Source organism: Musca autumnalis, unplaced genomic scaffold, assembly GCF_047663935.1.
Source record: "Musca autumnalis isolate F117 unplaced genomic scaffold, ASM4766393v1 scaffold_2, whole genome shotgun sequence".
In the NCBI taxonomy this organism is placed as follows: Eukaryota; Metazoa; Arthropoda; class Insecta; order Diptera; family Muscidae; genus Musca; species Musca autumnalis.
In genome coordinates this window covers 110160624-110181404 of record NW_027411755.1, presented here as the reverse complement: position 1 = coordinate 110181404, position 20781 = coordinate 110160624, and the positions used below count along the sequence as shown (strand labels likewise).

The 20781-nt window shown below is 32.8% G+C and overlaps 1 protein-coding gene across 8 annotated transcripts in view; it reads right to left on the bottom strand.

Moving 5' to 3' along the window:
• The window catches only part of Myo31DF (Unconventional myosin ID), a 69451-nt gene that overhangs the window by 3826 nt on the left and 44844 nt on the right, over window positions 1-20781 (bottom strand). For all 8 annotated transcript variants that reach the window (XM_073968856.1, XM_073968850.1, XM_073968848.1 and 5 more), the window contains 2 exons: window positions 12615-12917; window positions 8837-9056 (listed from right to left, as the gene is read on the bottom strand). In XM_073968856.1, the coding sequence (XP_073824957.1) occupies window positions 8837-9056; window positions 12615-12868 (474 nt within the window). In that variant the 5' untranslated portion in view covers window positions 12869-12917. The remainder of the gene's footprint in view (window positions 1-8836; window positions 9057-12614; window positions 12918-20781) is intronic.

Genomic DNA, 20781 nt, shown 5'->3' with positions numbered 1-20781 from the left:
TAATAATAGTTACGATTATATGTGATGTATGCATGAGTAAAGAGGACTGTTCTCACTGTTTCTGCTAGCAGGTCCGGAAGGGAGCGAATTAATGTGTATGTTTATTAATTCCAATGTCAAATTTTGTTAGCGTAGTAATGCTTAGGAAGGTCATAGAGCAAATTGGAACAAAATAAATTTCATCAAAAAATAATGAGTACCTATAACCATATTAATTTTTTGCATATGTGCATTTTTTGTATATATTTACAAATTTGCATAAATTGAACATACATATCGTCATCATAGATGCCCGAAGCCGTATCTCAAAAAAAGTCAAAATTAGTTTTTTTTAATTGAATCTAATACATAAGACTAAAATAAATGTTCTACGTTAAAAAATAACGATCCTATTCAAAAAAAAGGCATTTCGGAAAATGGGATAACATAGTAAAATTTTTTGTAAGTTACGACTTTTGGCATTTATGGTGAAGATATGTAAATTCAACTTGCTTATGCATTTGTTTGCATATGTAAACGACTATTTGTGCATATACAAAATAAATGCATTAAATTAGAGGATCAAATATGCGCCGAATTATATAGCGCATTTGCATAAATCGGGAATATTCAAGTTTGAACGTGCATATGTAGATATAAATTTTGCATATTCAAAAAATGTTGTTACGTATACAATATTTGTACATTTTGCATCAGGGAAAATGTATGCATTTTGCATCAGGGAATACACCCTATGATTTTATTGCATATAAATTAGAATCAAAAATATGCCTAGATCAAGGTAGAAGTGACAATTAGCTTTATTTGTACTTTTTTGTAAATTGTAATAGGGTCTACTCTTGAAATTTGAATCTTCGAAACTTGCTACCGTAATATACTTCTTTTCATCCTCAAGGTGTAATAAAAATGACCTACGACAGTTCCGAATACATTATATTAACATTTTGATTAAATTTTTGATATTTTAGAGAATTTTCAAAATGAATTTATGTTTTTCTTGAGACAATTTTAAGAACGACCCTATTATTTAATATTTTCTTCCCCAGCTAGCATTTGGAAGATTGTTTTTTCAAAACTCACATTGCGGAGTCTTTTTAGAGTCCTTTTGGTGATCAAAAATTGATTAAGTCGCTTGTATGATCAGAAAGGGACTCGAAAGTGACTCCCTGTAATGATTAAATTCATTCAATTTAAAATCATCATTGAGGCGGTTAAAATGTGACTATTTTTTCGTTATTTACACTGTGCAACATTTTTAAGGTGATCTTGTGCAAACAATTCGAACTGAGGATTTTTTGAAAGTACAGACCCAAACGACAAGATTTTATGGCCCCATCTAAACATGGTTAAATATTGAGTTTTTAAAGAAATTCGGGGCTATATCTCTGAAACCAATGCGAATCTTCTTCTGAACTCTGAAGCAAATTTGTAGATAAGAACAAGAATAAAATATTTGGAGAAATAATGAACTCGAAAAACTACATTTATTGCCTCAAATTTCAAAATATATGCAAAAATTCCACAATTTTTATACATTTCGCACCGTATCTCCAAAACGGTTAATTTTTTCTGAATATTTTCTTTTAGAAAAATATTCCCTGGAATGTAATACATAACTCTTCAGAACATATCATTGTTGTAAAATGCCTCTATGCCATTGTTTTCAGTACATTTTTCAACGACGATTGAATAAAAATGTCAATAATGTAGTGAAATCCGAAATGCAAGAATAAACTATTGGTGTGAACTGTGTTTGAAATACGTGTTGTAAAAGATATGATGCAAAATAACGCTGAAACAACATGAAGTAAGCATTTTAGAGTTTCAGAATGTTCTAAAGAATTGTTGAGAACTTTATTTGGAAGATTTTTGCAAAAGGTTACTTGGTTCAACTCCCAATAGTTTAGCCGATAGTGACCAGAATTTCAGAAATTATATAAAATTTTCTATATTTTATAGATTTTGATGCCCTAGATGGTGTTTTCCTTATGTAGTTTTTTCAAAAGATAAGTTTTACTAGTTTAGGGCTACAATATTGCTAAAGACAGCAAGGCCAAATTCCTATTCGTTTCTGAGATAAAGGCCTGATAAATGCAAAAAAGTGTAGATTCAGCCCGGTTTAGATGAGGTCATAAAATCAGAACTGACAGGACAAAATCCTACTAGGGTTTTTGTAGTCTAAATATGTACTTTCAAAAAATGCATACTAGAAGTTGTTTGCATATTTAGTGTTGCATAGTGTTATTGACGAAAGATGCCTTCTAAATGCTGCGATAAATAGAGATCTTTAATTAATATGAAATGTTCTAAAATATATATTCACTTCTCCCTTAAAATTGTAAAAATATTGTATAAAATCGCATATATCCGAACATCGGATGTGCAAATAAAGAAGAAGATTGTCACATTTTGATGTTCATGAAGATTGAAAAATGCTTAATCAAAAAAGGGTCATACAGGTGTTTGAAAAGTGATTATAATTATGTATCTTCTGATCATATTTTGAACAGATAGGTGATTAAAAACTGATTATTTTGTTTTATTTTTGTTTGGTTGTAAATAATTCTCATATACACTTTCTATAAAATTTTGATAAAAATGTAAAGTATAATATTAAGTGTATAGACAAACACAACACATGTTCAGGTTTTGTCAAGTGAAATGAAGAAGCAGTATACTAACCACCGCGCAACATAAAGGATAATTAAAAGACATAACAAAGCAGAAAAGACAATAAAACAAAGGAAAGAAACAAAAAAAGAATAAAAAGAAAATTCTTTTAATTTATTTCGTCTAATAAAAAGACTCATAAATGACTCCCTAAAGACTCATAAACGATTATAAACATGACTCAGAAAAGACTCGAAAAAGAGTCCCAAATTAATCAACAAATCACCAACAACAGAAAATGGGCAAAAATGACTCGAAACTAATACAGAGGAAGACTCATTTGTGATTTGTTTAGAAGAGTCGCCTGAGGTTACGTTTTCCTTCTCGACAAAGGAGTCATTTATGATCAGAAAATGAGCTCATATTCCAGCTTTTTAATCGTGCAGTCGGATCAAAAAAGACTCGAATTTGATTAAAATTTTCAATAACAATTTTGTTTTTATAAATTTGTTAGTTGTTGCAATTCATGCATTCACACTTATATAAATGTGCCTTGGCTTAACGCCTGTTAGACTATACACTTATAACACGTTTAAGACCATAGCCTAAACGAACTACTAGATTCAAAATTTGACTAATATTGAATAATAAATAGGGTGTGCATAAAATTCCGCTCTCTAGTAATAACATATTTTGCTCTATTTCAAGCATATTTATTTTATGCTCATTCAAAAACGGAATTAGAACCCACGTTCTTGAAACATATGAAAATGTTATCACAACGTGTGTGTTAGGCGTTCAAAACCAAACTCATAGCTTTCGAAGGCTGCGCTAAAAAAATTTTTCACGGAACCCATGCATATCGAAACGGGAAAACACTCGTCGCTGCAAAAAGACACATCGCATTTGGAAAATCAACGATGGGTGGCAAACTTGGTCTCCTAATTTAAATATTGCAATAACATGGGTAAAGTACAAGATTCAAATCATTGCACAGTGGCCAATTTCACGAAAAACCTAGCCAAAACTCTAAAAATGAATGGATTTAGACCTTAACTTGAGTTCTTATGTTTTTCGTGTCGGTCATTAAGGTGTCTTTTTGGTCCCTTCTCCTATAAAATGTGATCGTATCAGATCAAAATATTCTACAAATTTGTTCGCCATAAAATGTTACTATAGGTCCTAGAACATATCAAAACTCTAAATTTTACCTAAACGCCAGGAAGTTACCCTATACTATATTCCGACATTCTGAATCAACGAAAATATGTCTATATCTTCAAGATAAAATATCACATAAAAAAGAAAGGTGCAAATATGTGCAGGATGTTTCAAAGGAATTTGGAGAAAAAACTCTTCCCTTTTTATGAAATAATAAGATACACAGCCCAATTCGATCTTTCTCACCACTATTTTCATCATTTATTGTGAAAATTGACCTTGAAAAAAATCAACAAGTAGGGACATCAATTATTAAAAAAAAAAAGCGAACTTCATTGGCGACACTGAACATTTTAAATTCGTTGCTTATTTTGGATATTATAATATTTTAATAATCTACTTAAATATTGAGAAAAAATTTCCAAATAGGGTCACTTTGACCTGCTTTTATACCCATTCACTAAAAAGGAACGTATATATTTTTTCATAACAACACGCAGTGGGATGCTATAAACAATATTTGACACTATTCAGTGGACATTTTTTTATATATACAGTATAGTGTCGATAATCCGGACACCACATGTTTCGGCGATGTCCGGATTATCGAATTGTCCGGATTACCGAGTAGTGACAAAAACACATAAGTTTGTAAGTTAAAATCATTAATATCGGAGGTTTACTTGATAATAACCTGACATCTAAGAGGTAGTTTACACTATCTATCAATGTCATATGGCACGAAATAAAAACATTCCATATCTACCCACGGAGGTAATGTGGAGACGTAATTTTATTATATTTTTGTTGGGGTGGACGCACAGAATAAATGGCGTAAGGAAAATCTCCAATATTTCACATATTAGTGAATATTTAACGATGGAAAATTTCATGTCATATGACATTTACATATAGTGTAAACTACCCCTAAGGAAACCGAACTCATATTAAGCAAATATCACGGGTTGCGACAATTTTAAGCAGCTTTCCTGGCTACCAAATGTACTTAGTTTTAGCGTAATTTTTGTGACATTTCCTGTGTATTGTTCTAGTCTTAAAATTATTTACAATTGGTGTATAGTTATTCATAGTTTTTTTAAGGATATACATTTCGTAGCGCATGTACATATATTGATTTTCAGTGTCCATGGGACATGAGTCTCTTACGACCTGAGATATAACTTCAGAATTCAAACGCACTCATCTCATTATTTTTGCTTTACCGAAAAAATCGGTAAAGTTAAATTGTTTTTAATTTCGGTAATTAAAGATATTTTTTAATAAGTTAGTGGTCAAAAAAGTAGTCGTTAAATTCTGCCTATAACAAGAGTGCTGTAAACTTTTATTTAAACTTTTTATTCATAATTTTGCGTTTTAATTTCACCAAATCTCACTAATCGGAGGCCTAAAGAACTAATTCCTTCAGAGGAAAGGAACACCCAACATCGATTTTTAAGAGAACTAGGCTACCCAACACTAGGTTGAAAAAATGCTTATTATAGTTAGAAATCGATGGTTGAAGGGTAGAAAAATCATTCGACAGATTCAAATAGTTAATTCCATATTGACTGTATAACTGTGTCAACAGTGGCTATCCAGCCAGAAAGACGACATGTGGACCGAAAACTTTGAAAAACTTAATTTTTCTTATTTATACACCAATTGATATTGCTAAGAACGAAAACGTCATTGAAATAAATAAGAATATAATGCTCAACATAGGAAAAAATATTGATGTTCGGATTATCGAGGTACGAAAAATATGAGATGTCCGGATTACCGACTCTACAATGTAAAAAATTGTAGTGTCCGGATTACCGCGTTGTCCGGATTAACGAGTGTCCGGATTATCGAGACTGCGATTTTGGACCAGGTTTTTCGGAAATTTGATTACTGTGCATTGTCAATGGAATCCACTCCACCCCCGTTATGCCTGATGCGCTGCGTATCTAATAGCGAAACCCCTCGCATAATTTGGTGGTTGTGTGGGAATCTCTACAGCTCTCTTTTTTAATTTGCCAAAAATCTTCGATCGATCAGCTCAACTCCAACGAGAATTTAATAAAATCAAAATGCACATCATTTCATATTGATTCCAATTCAACAAAAATATTTTTAAGTAATACATATTGCTCGAAACGTGCAAGAAGAACCAAATTTAACTTTCATGATAGAGGAAGGGAAAATATACATTTCATTATGAGTGCAAAATTCTCTTTGTGTTTATACATGTTTGGCCTACATTGTGCTCAAAGACATAATTCAATAATATTTTTGAATGCTATTCTATGTCCGAGTTCTCTATGTCCGATGGCGCTGAATCGGCGCTTGAAATTTTTATTTACACAACAAATTCGGGCGAGTAAATAATAGTAACATGAACTTGGTTGCCGGCTTCTAATTGACTGGTATGCCGACTTTGGCATTTGTTCCATTTTTTACATCTTTTCCATTTCTTTTACTACCTTTACCATTAAAAAGTACCGCAACACATATATTGTTTGTAGAAAAAATATAAAAAGGTTAATAACAAAATTCTGGTATTCGTTTTTTAAAAGAATTTGAGAAATTTCTGTTAAAATATTTTTTCGTGGTCGCCACCGGAATAGAACTGTGGTAGCCTAAAGCAGGTCAATTCATTGTATTTTTATTGAACATTAGTTCGTTGATATTATGTGTGTCTTTTTATTTACTAGTTCTTGCAATAAGAAATTTCTCCTGCAAAAACTTGCAGGTTCTCACTGAAGAACTGTCCAAAAATTGTGTTAACAATTTTTACAAATTTTTCGGTAACCAGACATACATAGCTATTGTTCTCATGATTACCACTGTACAGTTTGTTATGTTTAGAGCACTGACTAATTACAGTTCATATTGTTCGTTATTTATTAGTCATTTTACTTTGAAATGTGAAAATATTGGATGAATTTATTTATTTTTTGCTTGCGGTCAATGAGAAGCTCATTTGTCAAGAGTTTAACAATTAAAATCAAAATATTCGAGACAGCGAACATTTGTAGGCGTATGTATGAAATGTATGTAATGAAATGAAGCTCAACTACAATCGTTAATATTAAATTTATGAACTATTAGTCATGATAACACATGAAATGTAAAATAATAATGAACAATAGCAATATCAAAAACAAAATCTAATATTTTGGTATTTTCTTCAACTAGACAAATTTCACTTTCCAGATGTCTTCCCTTTTCAGAACCTGATGATAAAAAGAAAACAAACAATATTTATGTCTCGAATTCATATATGTATGTATACATTATATATAATTGCTCACACAAACTTCCCAGAAGGGACAAGGGACGCACACTTCTACGCTTCATATTTGTTCAATGATATGGGACCTACTTTTTACCGCCGAGTCCGAACGGTGGGTGTGCTAATGCTATGACATTTTGTCTTTTTTTTCTCAAAAATGATTTCAAACCTGAAAGCAGCTTTCCTCTATAAGCTCTCGTATTCGAGATATAGCTCAGGACCCTATTTTACGATTTCTACCCGGATTTTAGGATTTGATGTGTATTCATCAGCTAGTTAGCACCATTTGGCAGGAAGAACGAGTACCCGACGATTGGAACCTGAGCATCCTGTGCCCTATCCACAAGAAAGGAGATAAGACTGTATGCTCCTCATTGCCTACAAGATAGTGTCAGGGATACTGTGCGAACGACTAAAGCCTATGATCAACGAAATAATTGGGCCATACCAATGCGGCTTTATACCTGGCAAGTCCACCGTTGACCAGATATTTAACCTACGGCAAAACATGGAGAAGCCTTCGACAGCCCCCTACGTTAAAAGGTATTCCAAGCCATGTCTGAAGTTGGTATCCCTGCAAAGAATGACATTAACTGATACTCGGTCCTCAGTTAAAATAGGAAATTACCTCCCCGAAGAGTTTAGTACCAAAAGTGGTTTCACACAAGGAGACAGCCTATCGGGTGACTTATTCAACAATCTACTGGAAAGGTTACACGAGGTGCGAAGGTCAAAAGAAGTGGAACAATATAAACAGACAGCCATATATTACTTGCTTATGCCGACGAAATTGACATCATGGGTCGATCGATAAAGGAAGTAACTGATACCTTTGCAAAAGTCGAAAGGGAATCTGCTAAAGTGGGTCTGGCGGTAAAAGGCGAGAAGACCAAGTAGATGGTGCCGACGCGCAATGCGTCCATAGAGCTCGGACCATCTGTTGACGTTGGTTCTTATAATTTTTAGGTAGCAAAAGATTTCATCGGTGAACACAGAATTGGCAGTTCAAAGCTTCGATGGAGCAAAAAAGTGGATGACGAAATGAAAAGGCACGGTATTCCAGAAAGCCAAGCAAAAAACAGAGAGACTTGCAGATCTTTTCTTAGTTCGGCTTATGGAACAAATGTACTGTAATGGGCCAGCTAATTAAGTAAGTACCCGGATCTTCGTTATCATTGGTAAGCAAAAAATTGTTCAGTATTTAAACATGAGTTTCTTAAGAAGATGCCGGGTGATCGATCCAAACCGTTTTATCGAGAATATACATGGAACAAAATTGCGTATTTTGAGTACTTTAAAAATTACGTTATTAGGAGAAGCAAAGGGTGCCGCATATTGTATATCAAAATGGGTGGGGTGTGTAATGGCTATCGTCCAGTGAGAGATAATGATGTCAAATGGGGCGTAATATTCGTGATTTTGGCGAGCGTATTGCTATATGATTTTAAATTCTAGTTCTTCGTTGAAACAGACTGATTATGACGTTGTCCCGATTATGGAGACTATACAACATGACCCATAAAAATCGGATAAGCGACTCCAGACTTATGACTGTAATAACGCTCAATACAGGATTCGTATTTAATTTAATACATATTGCATTTTAGTGGGGATTTTTGTGCCCACACTTTGTACCAATAATTAAAACAGACCATGTAAGCAAGCCAATCGTCATGTGGTTTATAACAAACAAATTGAGAAATAAATCCGCACACATTACGATTTCTATAAAAACTATTATTACATCTAAATAACAATAAATAGCATTCCAAACAAAATTTAACTTACTTGATAGAAACTGTGGAAATTCCTTTCTCCGGGTTGCTGTTGCACTACGCGGGATTTTTCCAATAAATAATTGGTTATTATACCACCAACCGGATCGGCTTTATAATCGAATTCAATATCCATGTATTTACCGAAACGGCTGGAGTTGTCATTACGATTTGTCTTCGCATTACCAAACGTCTCCAGTATGGCATTACTTTGGATCAAAACATTTTTCACTCTGCAAATAAAATTAAGAACAATAAAAATACGTAGAGATTTAGTAATTTTAATAGCCATTTAGAAAATTAGCAATAATCGTAAAAAGATGGGCCGCCAGACAATAATAAATGCAAATATAAGTAATTCCCCTGAATTGAAATGGATACTTATAAAATACACTAAAAGGGCAAATCAACCTGATTTTAATGTGAATTTAATAACGTTTTTATTTTATTGCCAATATTAGTATCATGTGGTTTTACACATAATCTCTACTTTCCTCCTTCCATGATAGTGAACGATTTACGCGAACACATATCACACGCCAACATTATTATTGCTCACTAATTGGAACTATTAAAAGGTACGACAACGATGACCAAAGACCATGAAGAGTCACAACATAATTTGAGGTGTTGCAGGGATAAAACGACGTTCATGTCCTATTACAAGTAGAAGTGTGAGGGGAGGAAAACAAAAATTAAATGCAAGGTATTTGGAAGTGGTAGCAGTTGTATTGCGATGTTGATGCGTCATCATCTACATATACTACTCAACAGCTCAATAGATTCACTGCTAATGGCTGAGGTGTGGCCGGCCTGGCAAATGTCTTTTAATGACTTGGGTTGTGTAACGGTTATAAAGTGAAGTATTCAAAGTGTACATGTTTAAAACGTTATCAAGTATAGTATATATTAGTATCTACCTAATTTTAATCTACTTATCTGCATGACTTAAGCGTTTATAGTACCAATCGTACTTTGTCTGCAAGCAGTTACACTTCCAGAGGTCAGAGTTTTGAGCAGTAAACAAACAATTTGAATAGGAAGGCATTCCGACAACTTCTACGATTTGTATTATATTTCTTTTTATTTTAAGACTAAGTACTTTTACGTCAATAAACCTTGACTTACATACAATTCTAAATAATGCCTACATTTGTTTGGAAAAATATTCTCAGTAATGTTGAAATATAATTTTGTGTGTTTAAAAATAATTAAATATGTGTACTCTGAAATGAGTTTTTCATTTTAAAACCTTAGTTCACAGACATGAAAATATAAAAAAGCAACTGTTAAAAATTTTCAATAGATGGAGTTAGACTCTTTGTTACGACATCATAACAGAATTGTTAGCGATTTTAACCGCTAATGCAATATCTAATGGACTGGAAACTACTATGGAATACAAATACAAAAATTCCTTTTGAATTTTTTGTTCTGCATGTTTTCCTTTTCGCCCGTACAATTTTAAGGCATCGGTACATAAGAAACCTCACAGACAGGTCCGTTTGCTCTTGCTGTGCTTCATATCTGATTAAAGAATAAAGAAGGCCGAAGTAATTTCGAACTAGGTTTCCCTTTTGTTTTTTATTTCAAAGACATAGAACTGTAAAGACTGGAAAAGATGCATAATGCACAAATGTTTATGAAACAAAGTATATAAACATTTTACTAACAACAGGGTATGTTTGCAGATTTTAAAACTGAATTTGTATAAGACGAATGAATTGCGCTTTAATGCGGTTTTTAAAATGTTGGGTTGATAAAATGTTAATATGAGGAAAAGTCAAAATTTTTTAATATTCCATTTGAAAAAAACTAAAATTTTTTTGAATCTACATGAAAGATTTGTGGTACATGGATTGAGTAAAAATTCCCATTCTCAAATCTAATTTTGGTTATTGCGCGCAAAAGTTATGGCGGTTTCAATTCTGATTATAAGAAAAAATCTTATAAAAACGCTATTCATTATATTGAGAAACAGTGTTAATTTATGACTTCCTACATACTATATGTTTACTGAGGTCTCATAACTTTAGTGAAAAAGTTGTAAATTTTCGCAGAAAATAAAGAAAGAATTCAAAAAATGTCTAGCTTGCAAGTTGTTTTAATAAAATTTAAGCTGTTTATGCATCGAAAAAATATTTTAAAATATGTACGTAATCTAAACATCGCGAAGATTCAAATAAAACCAAAAATATACAAATCTGTTTAGCGGTTTTTATATTATAGCAAAAACAAAAAATATATTGAGGGAATTTATAAAAATTTTGTATGAGAAAATATTTTTTCAATTTTTTTTAATTAGTTGAGGAAAATTGGGTCGGAGTTATTCTTCTATTTCATCTAAATTTCACGCAACAAATCACATTTTTTATTCTAATCACTTCTCGAGTATACGCTAACATCTACCCGAAGATATGGGTAATGTTCAAATAAATTTTGGGTTCCGTAATGTTCATTTTGAAATGCATGTAAATCGCGAAATCCTCAAAATCACTTGATGCGCATGCCGTTTATCAATACGGCGAATTCTTCTCTTTTAATTTGTACACATTTGCCAGAATTTACTTTGGCGGCTAAGATGTAGCATCGCCAACAGCGTAGTGTGCAAAAAACTGTATAATGCTTATAATTTGCACAAAGTGCATACACTTTTTATGCGCATCCGATTTCACTATCATCTATGAAAAAATACATCGATCTAAACCTATTTCGATTAAAAACCATCAAGAACCGTGGATGTAGCATCACACACTATTTTTGGGATAAATCGAATACAGCTCCCAGGCCACTCAATTTTTTAAACGGCTGTTTTCGCAAAAACGCGAGTGATGTGTCAGTTTCTTCATTGAAAAGGAAACGATCCACAGAAAACGCAATTAAATCCGCGATATTTTCAAAAACATTTTTCTGTTTTTGCAGTTGCTGTTTTCGCCGTTCTAGTGGATGGATTTTCACGATCTATGATTTATATAATCCGGACCGTCAAAAAATAAAATATCTTGGGGTCCCAGCACAGTCAAAAGAATATTGTAAATACTGTACTCAAAAAATAGGATTTTTCGCACTAAATTTTGGCCCTTGGCAGTGGATTACTGTGATGTGTGTGGGCTACATAGTAAATATACATATCAAATTATGCGTAATCGCGAGTACTTTAATCCTATTTATGGCTTTTAGAAAAGGCCGAATGCGCGTCCCTGTTAAATAAAAAATACAAAAAACACCTAAAATCTGGCTTCAAAATGTCAGCATCCATAAAAGGTGGATGCAGTGGAAATTTCCAAAAGAGATACATTAGAGGTGTAATCATCATTATGTATTCTTCTACTTTTACTTTGGGCAGATATTCGTACTTTAAACGGTTTGAACGGCAATCGAATAACAACGTAAAAAAACTCGTTTGCTTCAACGTGTTTTTACCTATTTTTATTCATTTACGCGGTCATGGGCTCCGCGCAAATTATTTTTTTTAGCCACATTTTTGAGCTTCGATCAAAAACACTTAATTTTGTCCAACTATGGTCATATTTTGTGCAAAAGCTTCACATTTGACCGAACTTGACGTGCTTTTTTCTCGGACTTCCTTAAACCGGTTATACAACAATTCACCAATCGGCAAAGTCGACATTTCAAATGTCCAGACCTCGTTAAGTGTTTTTGGCGTTTTCAATTAAGTCTATCAAAATTGACTTCCACAAATTATGTTTAACATCGGTAATTCCAATGGAGATCAGTATTTTTTAATGTTTTGTAAGTCTCTATAGTTATTTTAATTATTCTCCACTTACCTTTCAATTTCATTCTGGCCATGGATATTTGTAACTGCGGCTATGTATTTCATTATAATTTTCGATGCTTCAGTTTTACCAGCACCCGATTCACCTGAAATCAAAATACATGTGTCCTGTTGCCGCTGCTTCAATATCCGATATGCAGCATCAGCGATGGCAAATATGTGCGGTTGATTTTCGAACAGTTCTCGTCCCTTGTATTTTTTTATAGTTTCGGGACCGTAGATATTCATTTGTCTGTAGGGATTCATGGAGACGCATACCTCGCCAATGTATGTGTAAATGGAGCCAACATGAAATCTGTAATAGAGAGATAAAGACAGAATAAATAAAGAATCAACATCATTCAATATTTCAATAACAAAACACACAGATAAGTTGTGGTGCAACAGAGATGATACCAACCAACACATCAATTTAAACACACATATTACATTCCAAACAAACAATATTTATCCCATAATCATTATATGTCAATGGGTTGTTTGTTGTTCATGTACGCTCCACTTGTCTAGTCCAGCATTTGCCACCACCACCAACAATGTCTCACACCTATGGATTCAACGCATCGGGGCTAATTGCATTCCAAACAATCAACAGGTATATTTTTGAGCATTATATTCGATTGGTGGGATCAATCAACAAAAATTTGGCGCCACATAGTGGTTCACTACAATCGGCACAACATTTAGTTTAATTTTTTTTCTTTTTGTGGATCAAATTTTTCTAGTTCGCACCTACCAAATTCACCACAAGCGAGGGGCAATTCTATTCGAAAGAGTAAACATTTTTTTAAAAAATGAATGAAATTCCTAGATATTTCAACCATAATAATGATTGATAGTTCGGTGTAAAAACGGAAATAATATATTAATAATTGATATTCCGATTGTTGCAAAAGAAAGTATGATTGGAAACAATTATGAAATCGTATGTTTTGTGTTAAATGTTCCTATTTGTAATAAAGTTTCACCATAATCGTTATTGGAAAAGTATAGCAATAAATGAATATAGCTGGTGGCAAAGTATAGGTTCATTTGTCGTTAAACATCTTTCATTAATAGCAGAAATTTCATTTTGGAAGTAGTTATACAATTTTCGTTTCTAGACATTTTTAGCCTGAAATCATTATGTCAATTATGTATAAAAACTTAGAAATGTAAAAGAAAATCGGAGAAACAACACGGTGCTCTTGAAACAATTTTAAATGGAAGGTGCTTACACCTTGGAAGTTCTTGCGGATTCTGAAACTACAATGTTCATAGATGAGGAAAATCAAAAAACAAAAAAATCGCCGGAGCGCTTTTTAAATAAATCGCGATATAAGTTTACATTTTTAGGGGTTGTTTAGGGTTTCACGATTTTGCTTAGAAACCGCAAGTCCTATCAAAATGGGACTAAAGAAAATGTTGTAGCTATGAAAATTCTCTACAAGATTGACCTTTATGGTACAGATACATGTTCTATGTGCTTTTATTTCGGTGTCCACGACTATTCTCAACTGTGGAATAGTCTAATATAAATGGATACTGCTCTTATATTTACGCAGGAAAAAAAAAAAACAAAAATAGAAATTAGGCCTTCTTCTTCTCAGTGTATTCCAAAGCGATTGGACCGGTGGAGCATATTTCGAAATCTTTAAACAGTCATGTCGACTATCGTACATTTCGTTCGCAGAAAAATCATTTCAGTGACTCTAAAACATCAAAGTCTTTGTAGGAAATTTTGACATTTTCAGTATTTTTTCAAAAATGTTCTATCTTATCAACATCCGAAGCATTCGATGATTTCCATCGATGTTGTCTGTGTCATATTTATCTTGTTTTTTGAGAAATATGACATAGATGATATTCCCATATGTTCAATTTTTTTTATCAATTTAAACATTTTACGCGGCAATTCCGGTGTCCACGAATATACAGTACGCGGCATAATTATTTTGACAAGTTTGAAAAAATTATGTGTTTGGTTTTTCACCGTATTATTCTTCTACAAAAATATGAAAAAAAAAATTCTGGGTAATTCTTTACTAGAGTACTTAAAATTAGTAATAAATTTACCCCCAGTTTTTGTAACTTATTTTTGTTCGTTCGTCTATATTCGTAATAATTTAGGCATTCATAGCTCAGTCCCCAGATGACATACACATCTAATTTTTCGTATACCCGTTCCATATATCGTTAAGTATTCTTCATTTAAAAATCAGAGCTCTACATTTGCGCTAAAGCGAGTAAATCGATCTACAAAATTTGACAATTCGTGTGAGAAGAATAAAAATTTTTACAAAAACTGGGGGTAAATCAATTCAAATATACACTTGCACGTTTGTAATGGAAATAAAATTTCACTGCGTGGCATAAGTATTTTGACAAAATTGTTCTATTGATTTTAAGACCTCAACAATTAAAAAATTCTTATTATATTTTTGATTATTATTAGTTACGTAAAAATAATATACTTCACACACACCTGTACCATTATGGAACCATTTACGTATCTATATTTCAAGGATAATCAAAAGATTTTTATTAAGCAATATTTTCGATGGCTTTTCCCCTTTATCTCGAAATATTTTGCGGATTTTTACCTTTTTATGAGAGTAAGAACATTTTTTTTCTCTTAAAAATGTGATATTTGAAGGAAGTGTCTTTAAGTTTGAACCGAAATACGCTCCAAACGTGCTCCACAAAATCCGGCCTAACCATAGTAGCAGTGTTCTGCCAATGAATACATAACACTTTGATCAGTTTACTACCATGTTGTTATGAAAGATCGTTCAAAATGCCAAAATATTCATTATAGTCCACAGCAATAACGAAAAAAAATTAAATATCGCAGTATTTTAAACGGTGGATCCGCCTATTCTGATGCCTGTCAGCATTTGGGCACGGAAATAGCATCACAAGCACATTTATTTCACAAAAAAAAACGCAATTTTTTGTGGTTTTTTGACTCAAGCTCACTGGAAAGGGTATTTTAAGATGAATTATGTTCAAATAGATTTTTATCAGTCCACAATATGCTCTGCCACAATGATTGTGGGGGGTAAATGATTTTTATTGAAAATCTAATTGAAAATTTTTGTATCTATGTCTTATCAACCGAGTGGATTTATCAAAATATGACTTCAAATTAATATTTGTTCTAATGTCTAGAGGTTCTAGTCTTAACAGAGAACTTGTTTTGACATCTAAATTGCTCAGAAGATGAGGATTTCTGTGCATAAGTAAGATTAGATTTGTAATTCTGCTGTATTTAGCGGAGAGCAACTTCTGTAATTTCACATTTTCTGCCACGATCGTGCATATTTACAGCGCTTTTAGTATTTTGATATTTATTCCTTACAAAATAAACAGATAACTGCAACAATATCTAATCATTACTTACATTTATCGCTGAAACTGTAATTTTAAATTTCGTTACAACTTTTGACACCAGCATTCCCTCTTTTTATTTAAAATCTAGTACTGTCAAGTATGTTTTTACTTAAATGTTAATAATTTAGCTAAAGCAATTGATTTTGGTACCAAAAGGTACGAACGACTAAGTACCAAAATTAACAAAATTATGACGTGTCAAAAAAAAAAAAACATTCGTCTACCTAAACAGAAATTAATCTGGAATTTCGTTGATACATTAATTTTTATTTAGCTAAGAGGCCAAAGAAAAACCCTAAGCTGTTATCCCGTTTTATGAATGCTGACAATAATTATATGCCTTTTAAGACCAATGTAGATTTTGTCTTATTAATTATACCGGGCACTGTATTTGGAGCAGAGGTGACCAAGAAGAGTTCGACAACAAATCAACACATTTGATCTCTTTCTTGGCAATCGTGTCTTTTGTGTGTAAATTGCCGAAAACCTTCTGCACATATGATCGCATATGATTTGGGGGCTCTTTGTTGGTTAAAATAATATAATAATATTATGATGCACAAAACTAAGTTTTTTTTCGTGTTACTTTTAGTAAAATTATCAGATAATCATTTCGCCAAAGGCTAGAAAAATATATTTTTACATCTTTAAGTCTTTAATTTACCACAAAAAATCCCAGGCTTATTCGATTTGGTATAAATAAGTTGAAATTAATATGGGTCGGCTATTCTGATGACTTTTAGTGTATTTCATGTACATACTATACACCTTTTCATAGACACTTATACTATTTAGTCACAAGAATCTGCTACATTTAATTGAGCAGTCGTCGTCACCATTTATTATTTTGTTTTCACTCAACAAACTGGGTCCGAAGAGTGTAAAACGACGAGGAGGTATGAAAATAAAAGTGAATTTGTTAGAATAGACAAAAAGAAAAACAAAATCGATTTTCATCCAACCGTCACATTATTTTTTCATTTGTCCGGCATTTCTTCACGTGTTTAGTAGCACATGATGTGCTCATAAACTAAAGTCTGTTGCATCAGGTTAACTGACCTAGGTGCAAATACAAACACACACACACTCAAAAACAATTCGTAAAACCGAGAATGGTGGCACAGTCTGGATATGGCTTTTCATTTCAGCTCAAGCGAGCCTTCATTTGAATGCACTTTGCCAGCCAGCCAGCAAAAAAAAAAAAACAAAATCAGAAACAACCAACAAACAGATCCAAATAACCGTGCATACCGGTGTATAAACCGACAAAGTGTGAGGTGATAATGTTGTTGTTGCTGGTGATATGTGATGTTATCATCAGTGCAGGCCAGCATGTATCTTCATCAACACCAGCTAGCTCAACATTCCTCCTTATTAGCAGAGTGATGCGGTGGTCAACAGTGTTGTTCTTGCACGCGCATCTGTTTATTTTTCGTGCTTTCTGCTGCTTCATTAGTTTTTATTATGATCCATGTGTGAATTGCAATGCAAATGATAATGATGTTGTTAAAGATACGCTTCCTTTACATTTGAAAGTAAAAGGTAATCAGCATCATTTATTTATATTCTATTATAGAAAAGTTTCTCTAAGAATGGATCTTCAATATGCTCGGAAGGGCGTTGAAGATTTTTTTCTTTTTGGTTTATTGAAACATTTTGTAAAGTAAGTCTTAAGGCCAATAAGTTTTACAATATTCATAAGAAGAGTTCCTAGTCCAAAATATAGTAATATATGTAAATAGTGTATACAAACTCATATATAAAATACAAGTTATTTATAAGCTAAATTCATAAAGCTAAAGTTATAATTTAAAGTTAATGTATAGAAGAAAGTGCTTTCGAAAAGTAGAAACAGAGAAATTGAACGTTTTTAGATTATTGGGAAGGAAATGAAGAGACGAGAAACTCTAACTTAAAACGTTTTATCCGAACCTTGGGGCACACCACTTTTTGCAGGGAGTACACTGGAAGCAACACCATTAACGTATACATACTGTTTTCTATTTCTTTGATATGAGGCAATCAAGCGACAAGCGCTACCTTGAAGCCGATACTGCGAATTCAGTTTATTTAAAGGTGTGCCATAGCCCAATCGGTCAAAGGCTTTTCCCATATCAATAGAGATAACGACACATTGACTATGATCATTAAACGACCTTCTAATGGAGTCGGTGAGACCAAGAAGCAAGGTGGCAGTACTTCTATGCCCACGAAAGGCGCACTGAAAATCGGTGAGAAGGCTTAATGGTTCAATGTGTTGCGAAAGTTGACGTTTTAAGACATGCTCTACTAACTTACCTAATATGGTAATATCTATGGATAGATATTGGTCTAAGGTTATCGAGGCTGACCGAACTAGTTTTCTTAGCAATAGGGATTATCTTAGCCACCTTCCATTCGGAAGGAAACGACGAAGTTGTAACTATGGTATTCACAAGATGAAGGAAGGCAACACTAATAAGAGGCAGAACAGTTTTTAAAAACTTTAGCGGGTATCCATCATTGTCGGCCACGTTAGACTTGATCGAGGAGAGAGCCAAAAACAATTCATCAAGAGATATAGTCCGAAAGGAAAAACCATCAATACAATCAGAAAATGACTGAAAGTTTCTGCATAATGTATCATCCAATTGGTTAGAAACAAAAGTGTTATAAAAGTGTTTTTACCAAAAGTAGTTTTAAGGGGTTACCCTTGGTCTGCAGCCCAAAAAATCCCATCGTTCATGAATTTTTAGTAGATATTTTTTTCTGAAGGGCGACTTTTTGAACTACTTTCAGCAATTTTTATTGTTGAAAAACACTGTTTTTAAAAAAAAAAAAACATTTTGGTGTGTCTACCCTGGCTCGAACATACATATGTAGTTATAACGACCATCAAATATTTTGTGGGGCTATTAAGTACCTTATAATCTTGTCTTTAAACGAGGGAATTATAAAAATTTTAATATTTTTTTAAATGTAAAAGTCAAAATTTCAATTTTTAGCAAAAAATTTACCGGAAATGGTCAAACAATTGTTTAAAAAAATCCCTAGTTTAAATACAAAATGTTGATGTAATTAAAAAGCCCACAAAAGCGCGTTTAAAGTTTCGATGTTACATACATACAACGATCATATCTCAGTCAATTTTGTTCCGATCGACTTGAAATTTGTACCACATACTACACGCAGAAAAATTTATGTTAGAAATATGTTTGGATCCAAACAAATATATGTTTGGGACCGGTTGCAAACAAATATATGTTTGGATCCAAACATAATATGTTTGGGTCCAAACAAATATATGTTTGCAACATTATGTAACATATCTCAATTTGATATGTTTGGGTAAAACATATTTTTTATGTTAGAACATTTTTTTCATGGGTGGAGAGAGGATGTTTGTCAACGAGAGTAATAATAGTGCTCTCGCGGCTATGGAATGCTGTTTTATAATGAAGAGTCGTGTGTATTGTATAATAGAAGACGTAGAAGCGAAGAAGGGTGGCTTTGGTGGCATGAATGCCACAAACTCGTGTGTTTCTTGTTTTGTTGTTGTTAACCAACTTAGCAGTCGAAGAAGAAAAGAAGAAATGATATGAATTATATTTTTTCCTTTCTTCAGTGTTTTAGATGCCTTTGTAGAGTCAAGACGGTAATGTGAGTGAATAAATCAGTGTTTTGTGTTTTCTTAAACAATTGTGTTTTTAGTAAATTAAATGCCCAATACATTTTATAATTGAATCAAAAAGTTGAATGGAATTATTTTATTGGACAAGGAAGAAATCGCATTTAATATTGGTAATTACATACATACTTATGTACATTTGAAATATGGCATATCCATATTTATTTAATACATTACATAATCATTTGATTCTAGATGCCGATTCCCCGCTGATGATTTCAACTATGAGGACAATTTGTTTTATTTCACAACTAAGGAGAAGCGTTCAACTGCGTTTCTATATATTTTTCCTTTTTAAAAGTGTGACTATTTACAAATTATTTCAATCAGTTTTTCTTTTATTAAAGTGTGTTATGTATTTCTTTTGAATTTTGTATGTACATATGTGTTTGTTGTTCTTTTGCCTTTCAATAAACAACCTCAACATGTGTGTATACTATAGAGCAGGGTAAGGCAGAGAAAATTTTTGAGTCTCCCTTGTACTCTCAATGAGCGTAAATTTGTTGATGCTCACAACGTGTTAGCATCTACACAGGTTGTGAGCGATAACCAATTTACGCTCACTTAGAGCACATGGGCTCTCTTGTGAGTCACAATGCCTTCCATTGCTATAGAGATAGCCAGTGAGTTCTTACTGAGAGCAAGTGAGCACACATTTCAAAGTGTTTTACATTGAATTTTACGCTCCCTTGCTCTCAGTAAGCGCCCACTGGTGCATGTGTTTGTTTTTTGTGCCTTTTGGGTTTGTATTTTTTTGCACCCAAACATATAAAATGTTTGCACCCAAACATAAAATTGTTTCCAACCAAACATATCTTTGTTTGCACCCAAACATATATATCTTTGCACCCAAACATAAATATCTTTGCACCCAAACATATATATGTTGGCACCCAAACATACATATATTTGTTTGCAGACCCAAATGTTTGCAGACCCAAATGTGCGTATATGTGCTACTTTTACTTCAAAATAATTGGAATCTACTAATTTTTACTTTTTTTTTGATAACATAAAAGAAAAATTGGTATTGTAGCAAAAAATAGTAGCTTTTTGTATATTCTGGAACAGAGGAAATATGTAGCTTTATAAAATGTTCATTACAGGGTATTCGTTATAG